Raw genomic sequence first — 8,905 nt, forward strand, 5'->3', positions numbered from 1 at the left:
TGTAACTCTACTGCTGAGATAACATTTAATGTGAATGTATGTCGCATTGTACAGAATATTTATACGGGGGTGCCAGAACTTCAGCTGATAGAATGTGCGCTGTAGCGTGATACTATGATATTTCTTCAAAAGAAGATCGTGGAGACATTTTAATCGTCCACCATCAAAAATCATCATATTGCACACCCCTAAACCAAGTATAATCAATCTCACACACACACACACACACACAAACAAACAAACAAGCACAACGAAATCACTTCACACTATTAAGTGGCTGTGTTATGAACATGCATCAATCTGCATCCCATCGAGCTGCCCCATGTTGGTAGTTCAAAATGAGCCCCTTTTTAGTGACCAATTTGAGCAGAGTAAAAAGTGTTTGCATTGACTTGACCTGGATATACAGTGGGTTCAAACTTCTGTTTAGCTGTGATAGTGTCTCCATCCTCATCACATTATGTGCATTCTAAATAATCTGGATGACTGCTAGATTTTAGCCCATTCAAGAGATGTGCTTATCAGTCATATGGACACGCTGCTTTGCCATCTGGAGTCCCTAGGACTGCGTGTGAATGTACAAAAGAGTGTGTTCACCCTGAACCAGTCTATAACATATCTGGGTATATGTTTCAACTCGGTGGAGATGCGGGCTCGCCTCTCTTGAGAGCACAATGGGACCATCTCTGGTCTGTTTCTTCCTCCTTATGGAATCAACGTCATCAGTTTGCTACCTGGGTCTTCTGCACATGCGCCCAGTACAGTGGTGGCTGAAAGCTCGAGTCCCGTGGAAAGCATGGACTGTGGGACGTATACGTATGAAGGTCACACACAGCTGCGTCAGCGCTCTGAGAACGTGGCGTGACCCAGAACTGTTCAGCAGGGGGGTTCCCCTAGGGCTGGTGACAGCACGCACTGTGGTAACCACAGGCTGAGGAGCAGTGTACGAGGGCGTTCCGACTTCAGGCCGGTGGTCAGAGTCTCAGAGCATGTGGCACATAAACCGCTTGGAACTGCAGGCGGTATCCTTAGCCCTAATGGCCTTTCTGCCACATTTGGAGAAGCAGCATGTGCTGATTCGCACCAACAACATGTTTGTAGTTTTGTTCATAAATCTGCGGGGCGGCGTGAACTCCAGAACCCTTTTCAATTAGGCTGCGAGCCTTCTGTTATGGGCCGATTGTCATTTACTCTCCATCAGAGCGGTGCATATCCCCAGTCTCCTAAACCACAGAGCAGACATGCTCTTGAGGAATGGAATTCCTCACAGAGGAACACACATTGAAGAACACACACTGTACAATGTTCGCTGTCCCACTACCCGCTGATAGGGGATTTGCTGATGTTGAGCAGACCGAAAGCCAGACTTTATGCATTTCCCACGGTGAAGATTTTGCATCAGTGATCCTCATTGCCCCAAACTGACTGAATCAACCTTTAATTTTTGGACCTCAGGGAGATGCTGGCGGCTCCCCCTTGGCATATTCCCCTCAGAAGGGACCTGCTGTCTCAAGCGGATGAATCGATATGGCAACCCAGCCCGGAGCTGTGGAGCCTGCACGTTTGGCTACTTCAAGGGCCCTGCCTGTCTGTTTGACACAATCATGGAGTCTTGTGCATCCTCTACTAGGTGTTTGTATGCACTTAAATGAGGAGTGTTTGTGAAATGTTGCTGTGATAAAGATATCGACCCATCGAGCTGCCCCATGTTGGATGTTCTACATTTTCTTCAGAACAGGCTAGTTGACGGGAGCCTACTATCCACACTAAAGCTTTATGTGGCTGCTATTGCTTTGTTTCATTCCCTGGTTGAAGGGCAATAGATTGGGAAGCATGTGCTGGTGGCCGGGTTTCTCAGGGGAGTGAGGAGATTACATCCCCGCTCGCCTTAAGTGCCACCGTGGGATGAGCAGTATCGAAGCAGAGGATTTCTCACTGGATAGTGGATACTATCGTGTCAGCTTATATGAGCCGGGAACAGGAATGTCCTCTTAACATCAAAGCCCATATGACACGGCTATTGCTTCGTCATGGGCCTGGTCTAAAGGCACATCTATTCGGGATATATGCTTTGTAGCTGGCTGGTCCTCTCTGAATGTGCTGTCCCCGATGTCTCAAGTGCTTTTGGTCTCTAACCTTCTTGTTGTTGGGCTATTACTATGCATGTAATTTAGCACATTTGTTACCAAATTTTGCTGTTGACACTGCAGGCTTGTGTACAATTTTATATGTGCTTGTACCAGTTGTTACCACGCATAGCTGTTGACACTGTGTAGACTTATGTACATTCTCTTATATGTGTTTTGTACAGTTGTTACCGTGTATAGCTTGTGACACTATGCAGATTTATGTGCATTGTTATATGTGCTTTGTACCAGTTGGTACTGCGTATAGCTGTTGACACTCTTCAGGTCTATGTGCATTTTCACATGCTTATTACGTTGCTGTGTTTGCCTTGTATTCAGTGCAGTGCTTGTTCATTTTCGCTGGATATGCAAATTCGGTATACCTAAGCGGAAGATGCTCATTTGTTTAGCCGCACCTATTAGCTACGAGCTGTCCTAGCAGGCGTTGTTGTTGGTTGGGGAATGTCTGTTGTTCTACCCCAATGCCTGGTGTGGTTTTTGCCTTGGTTGAGCTGATCGTCATAGCTCTCACAGTGGGATTGTATACTGTACCCACAGCAATTGCTACTTAATATTAGTGAACGCTCGATAGGGAACATCTCCAATTACTGTCGTAACCTTGGTTCCCTGAGAGCTGAGACATTTGAACGAGAGCCTTCATCCTGAAGACATTGCAAACGAGACATTGCAAAGATCGCTGTGCTCACTGCTTCATCACTAGTGCAGAGTTAAGCCTCAGATTCTGATGTAATTGCTGCTCTCGTCAATTGGTGAGATGATGAGACAAATGAGCGAAGGGAAGGAGTTCCCACAGTGATTGCTTCACAATCTCTCATTGCCGCTCTCATGGAACTGAGGTTAGGACAGTAACCGGAGATTATCTGTTGCTATGGCAACAACTCTGAGATGAGACTCAAAGAATGGAAGAAGTCAAAACGTCAACAGCTACATCTAGATAACTCAGTAGTCTATGTATGAAGAACAGGGCCCAGTGAAACTGAGAATGAAAAATAATAAATATTGCCTTGTTCTTATATTTTGTTTTATTTCAGTTCAAGTTTAACTGAATAATTTAAAGTAATGAAAATGTTTTCTTCTGTTTTTTTTTGTTTGTTTTTATAATGACCCTGCCTCCTGCATACTTCAAACAGGATACATTGTTGTATTATTGCTACAGTCAATAACATTACTGTAGCAATGTTTATTACTGGACCAAGCAGTGTCATAAGAAACAAAGCTGTGGGGTCAGTATCAGTGTGAATCCCTCCAAAATGACATGCTGTCGGCCAAAAAAAATAAATAAATAAAAAGCACCAGAGACAACATGTAGCATCAGCAGAAGTGTCAATATAACATTACCCTTCCTAAACCCATAATACCAGATCACTGGTGGTTGATACCAGCGCAGAACAGAAATTTAACAGACTTTGAATGTTGATTTGATGAAATCTTGCTTGAAATGCAAAAGGATAAGTATTATATAGACTTCACATATAGAAAGTAAGTCGAAATAAATAGAAAATAGATAGCCAGGTCTACTCCATAAGAGAAGATCCGATTAAAACCTGGTACTAGACCCATGGAAATGATTCCATTTTACTTTTCACAGTGTTTCTACTTTATTTTTATTGTAAAATGGTACAGCCATTTCAAACTTGATTGTGCAATGCTTCCAGTGTCATTCACTTCCAGTTTTTTTTTAAGAAATTATGATGCTTAAGGTTGCAAATTGTTTTTATCATCTTATTTCATATATTATTTTAATTATATAAAAAAAAGTTGGTTTTACTGTTCACTACACTTTAAGCTGGTCGCACACCAAACTCTTGGTGTTGCAGCTAATGAAATTCAAAAATTTTTTTGCATTGATTACTCATAAAATGTCATCAGATCTTCATCTACTGTAAGTCACAATTATAGACATAATCTGACCAAACCAAGAGTGGTAACACTTAGTATAGGGACCAATTCTCACTATTAACTAGTTGATTAGCATGCCTATTATTAACATATTGGCTGTTTATTATTGCATATAAAGCACATATTCTGCATGAACATATTCTACACACCTAATCCTACCCAATACCTTAACGTAACAAATACCTTATTAACTATTAATAAGCAACAAATTAAGGGTTTATTGAGGCAAATGTTGTAGTTAATGGATTGTTATTGGTAAGAAATTGGACCTTAAAGGGGTCATATGATGTTGCTAAAAAGAACATTATTTTGTGTATTTGGTGTAATGAAATGTGTTTATGCGGTTTAAGGTTCAAAAAACACATTATTTTTCACATACTGTGGCCTAGAGTGAGCGGCGGCAGCCTAGAGTAAGCAGAGGCCGGGGGGCTAGAGTGAGCAAAGGCGGTTTGAGAACGGCGCGGCCAGCGGATTCGACGAAGGAGCGTCCGGAGGGCTTGCGGCAACCACATGTGACAACCCCGCGCTGGACTCCGCTTCGTCCAAGGTGAAAGCCGATCCGGCGATCCACAGCGCAAAGTTGTTGTATTTCCTCAGCAACCAGCACGGATCAGCTCCAGGCATGACGAAGCAGATATCATCCTCTTTTGGAAGGCCAAACAAAGTAGTTGCGTTTTCACAACGAAACACACAGCGCCTTCACGACATGGCGGCGACAACAATACTACAGTGAGAATAAAAGTTACGCCTTCTTTCTTTGCCTGAACATTTGGGCGGCGTTATGCAAATCTTCCCACATAGTGACATAGATGTGGGGTCTGTTAGAACGAGCCGTTTTAGGTAGGTGTGGTTGACTCTTAACTTTTATAAAGAATATCTCTTTGGATTTGAGACTTTAGTCTTTGCAACTTTACAGATCTTCTTTATGCACCAAGAGCTTGTAACACTCCAAAGAGAAAGGAAAAATTTAAATCGCATCATATACGACTTTAAAATAAAGTGTGACCCCTATAGAACACACTAACAGTTTTACTTTAAATGTTATTAGACACTGAGTGATCATTGACAAGCCAGGCTGGAGAAAGTAAATCTCTGTGTTATGACTTCTCCAAAAGCTAACTGAAATCAATGAAGTAGATGAGACGGCACATGTGCGTCACACAGATGCCCTGTTGTTTAAATAAAGGCATACAAATCCTGATTACTGATAAATCTGGTCTTATCACAAAAGATTGGTTAGTGTGAGCCATGCCTATATCCTAGCTTAAAAACACATTACAGAGATACACAAAGCTGAAACATGCTACAAAAGCACTGCTAAAGATATGGGAGACCCTGTCTACAAGTGGATCATTCTGGACTTTTGCTAGAAGTGGACATCCTGCAAAGATCATTTTAAGAGTATAGCAGACAATCCTGAAAGAGGTGAGAAGAACCCAAGGATGATAGCAAAAGACCTCTAGAAAACTCTACAAACTGCAGATGTATTTTTTCATGTGTCCACAATCAGAAAAAAAATAGTGGTAGTGTGTTCATGAAAGGACAGCAAGTAGGAAGCCACTGGAATATATACATATGAAGAGTTTGGGTCCAAAACGCGATAAACGGCATTTTTAAAACAATTGAGCTTCCGCTAAAATCAGGATTGTATCTCAACCCGGTATCACGCCAAAGCGTGTAGCAGACACGCTGGTCCACTCGAGTATGCGTGTAAGTGTCACGCTTTGCCTCCTCTAGGCGTGAAAATTACACGCATGTATGAAGGTGAAGTTACCAATAGAGTACCAGGAGGGGCGATAATTTTCTCAATGCCAACAACTCCCTACGGACCAAATAGAAGCGATTTAGTGCATTCTCCAAAAATCCCCGCGCAAGGTAAGCGTATTATTTTTGTGTTGATATTAGGTCTTTATTGTAACTTTAGCAATATAACATCACCATATTAGGCTACAGACAGGTCAGTGCCTGGACGCAACCTCAGAACCAGCCGGTCACGGCCTGGTTGGGTCATATTTTAAGCCATATTTTTTCTTCGAGTGCGGTCATTTAAGAAATCCTGATATAGCTAGCGTCTAGCTAACGTCATATTTGCATGTGTGACTGAAGCTTTTTGCAAATATAACAATAATAATTAAAAAAAATAAGAATAGTAATAATAGTATTATTGTGTTCTGTTTAAATAAAATAGTAGCCTATTTTGCACTGCCGGTTTTAGCGCTGTTTAAAAAGCGCGTCAGTTAATTAATTGTCACAGGGTTTTTTTATGTTTTGCCCTGTAATCGAAATTTTATATAGTATTAGTTATTTATTTGCATTTTTTTCCCTGCTTGTTGATATGATACGCGCTCTTGCATTAAAGTTACATCCTTTCTCTGCGTCCAGTGTACTTTCTGATAAATACTGCATGTTAAACGGTGCCAGCAGAAACACCATATGGTGGATCTTTTACTTATGTTATTGGCTTCATCTATTTTTAAATGTGTATTTGTTATCAAACTACGACTGGAAACACATCCTAAGATGTTAACTTCAGCGCAACTACTGTAATGCTAAGCAAATCCAAAGATATCAAATGGAAGTGAAGCAATCAGTGTCAGGTTCATACAGAATTTGAAGCAGGGATTTTGTTCCCCATTGTTTTCCTGTTCTTCTGTTAAGTGGATTGAAGAATAACCTCCATTTCACTTTGTTGATCCATTAAACATGCAGTAAGAATATTCCAGTACTGTAAGTTTTCTCTCACTTTTGTGGCAGTAAATTAAATGCTGCTAACAATTCCAGATTATCTGCAGATTATGAGGAAAAAAACTTTTAGAGAGCAATGGAATTGTCAGACATGCTAAATAGTCATGCCTATTATAGCCTTAAGTCACTATACAAACACTGTATTACTGGGTTTCTCATCTCTGGGCCTTTAGCTCCAAACATGATCAAACACACCTGAATAAACTAATCAAGGTTTTCAGGATTACTAGAGAGGTAAATGCAGGTGAATTTGATCAAGGTTAGAGCTAAACTCTACAGTAAAGTGGATCTCAAGGGCCAGAGTTGAGAACCCCTGCTGTATTATGTTAATAAGACAAAAAAAGTGTTATCTCTTTCCTTTCTAACTAATTTTTTAGTAGTATCTGTAGTTGGCAGTGAGGACGCTACTCATTTTGAGTCAGTTACGGAGGTTCCCACAGTTACCCAATCAAACTGCTCTGAACACTTACTTGGTAAGATGTCACCTTACTGTAATTAAGCAAGTTAGCAATAAGCCTGAAAGGAATTATTTATTTATTTTTCTGTCTTACAGACAGTGAGATGCATAAATTGCAGGACATTCTGACCTCAGCAAATGTTCAAGACCCAAACAAGTATCCTTCAACATCCAAATCATGGTGCTTGCGCCAATCAGTAGCCCAAGAGGAGTGGCAGAAAGCAAGGTCCTATCACATAAACTGCTTGCTGTCCTGCAATGTGGTTCCAGAACAGAACTGCAGCCACTGCACATCTCCTGCCATCATTCGCTGCAAAGACTGCATGCCAGAAGAGTGGCTGTGTATGGAGTGTGACATACACATACACAAAAAACTCACCATTCATAACAGGGAGTCCTGCATTGAGGGAATTTACAAGCCCATTGAGCCAACAGTGTGCTGTGTAAAAAAAGATGGCAAATATACACTGGGCAATCAAGGTAGTGTTTTGAACCTTTTTGGTGAAGTGGTTAAATTAAATTTGTTTTAATTTAATTTTTTTTTACTTTTATTTAAATTACAATCATAATTGGACATATTTTTAATTCTTTCTGACTAATTATTGAACTTTTCTTTTCAGTGTGTTTATTGCCTACAGTGAGACCTGTCCATTTATGCACTTGTGACCCTGTAAACATCACTGAATCAGCTGGCAGAGCAATCGTTTTGGTTTGCATAAATGGTAGGAACCTATGGTTTTATATTTTAATTAATTCTTGTTCCTTTGTGTGTTAAAAAATAACCAAATATTGTTCTATATTTTAATTGTAGGTCGGTATGATTTGCATTTGCCAAACTTGTTGTGCAAAGTATGTCTGGCACAGTGGACACCTGACATGAGTGACCTAATAAGAAGTGGGTACTGGCCAGCATCTGTGAATGCTGACACGCTGTTTTCAGTGGATGTCTTCAGCACATTTGAAGAAATGAAAACTATTGCACCCAGTTTATCAAGACAAGGTTTTTTGCAGATGTTGGAGAGGAGGACTTGTCACTTTGGAAGGGTAAGATCAGTGTGGATCAAAGTTGGAGACTCTAAAATTGCCCAAGGTGTGAATGGGAGTATTTAACACGGTTGCCTTAGCAACGAAAATGAACCTCGCAAAGAAAAGCATTTTTAGCTAATGATGTTTTTTTTTGGTATGAATTCATACAACACGTTTTATGCTTTTTTTTTTAGCAATGCCTGTTAGGAAGTTATTTTATGCGTTTAGTTATTTTTGAAACCCTACTTCCTTACAACCCTAGTTTGCAAACCGGAAAAACTACATAATTAACGGGCTGTCAATCACTTTGTAATCCGCTGCAACAGGGAATTGTAGTTTTTTTTTTCTTCTCATAGCTGGATGTCTGGAATATAAAACTGAAAGTGCACTCAGGGGTATGGGCGGATGTGAAACACATTAGTCTGTTCAGAATTTGAAATTGTAAATGATAACTAGATGAAATTCAATTTTGACCATTTTTTGTGATGGCCCCTATTGGTGATCACACCAAAAGGTAGCCCTCATAATGGAAGAGTTCAAGAGCTTTGTATAACAGTTGGTCTCATCATTGTAGCCCCTTCAGTTGCTGAATTATAAGACTCACAACATGCATCAATGTCAAAGTTCAGAG

At 40.5% G+C, this 8,905-nt stretch overlaps 1 protein-coding gene across 1 annotated transcript; it reads left to right on the forward strand.

Moving 5' to 3' along the window:
* The first annotated feature begins 7,165 nt into the window (after positions 1-7,165).
* Positions 7,166-8,358, forward strand: LOC107690107 (uncharacterized). The gene is made up of 4 exons (XM_016488346.1): positions 7,166-7,264; positions 7,345-7,728; positions 7,869-7,970; positions 8,060-8,358. The coding sequence occupies exons 2-4, from the start codon at positions 7,353-7,355 to the stop codon at positions 8,356-8,358; spliced, it is 777 nt and encodes a 258-aa protein (XP_016343832.1). The 5' UTR covers positions 7,166-7,264; positions 7,345-7,352.
* The last annotated feature ends 547 nt before the right edge of the window (positions 8,359-8,905 follow it).

This window comes from Sinocyclocheilus anshuiensis, unplaced genomic scaffold (genome assembly GCF_001515605.1).
Source record: "Sinocyclocheilus anshuiensis isolate Anshui unplaced genomic scaffold, SAMN03320099.WGS_v1.1 scaffold2207, whole genome shotgun sequence".
NCBI lineage: Eukaryota > Metazoa > Chordata > Actinopteri > Cypriniformes > Cyprinidae > Sinocyclocheilus > Sinocyclocheilus anshuiensis.

What these genes read in the sequence shown, in the direction of transcription:
- LOC107690107 (XM_016488346.1), top strand. Translation starts at nt 7,353, where the DNA reads ATGCATAAATTGCAGGACATTCTGACCTCAGCAAATGTTCAAGACCCA. An exon ending in ATATACACTGGGCAATCAAG is followed by an intron (nt 7,729 to 7,868) that starts GTAGTGTTTTGA and finishes TTTTCTTTTCAG; the next exon opens with TGTGTTTATTGCCTACAGTG. An exon ending in CGTTTTGGTTTGCATAAATG is followed by an intron (nt 7,971 to 8,059) that starts GTAGGAACCTAT and finishes TTTTAATTGTAG; the next exon opens with GTCGGTATGATTTGCATTTG.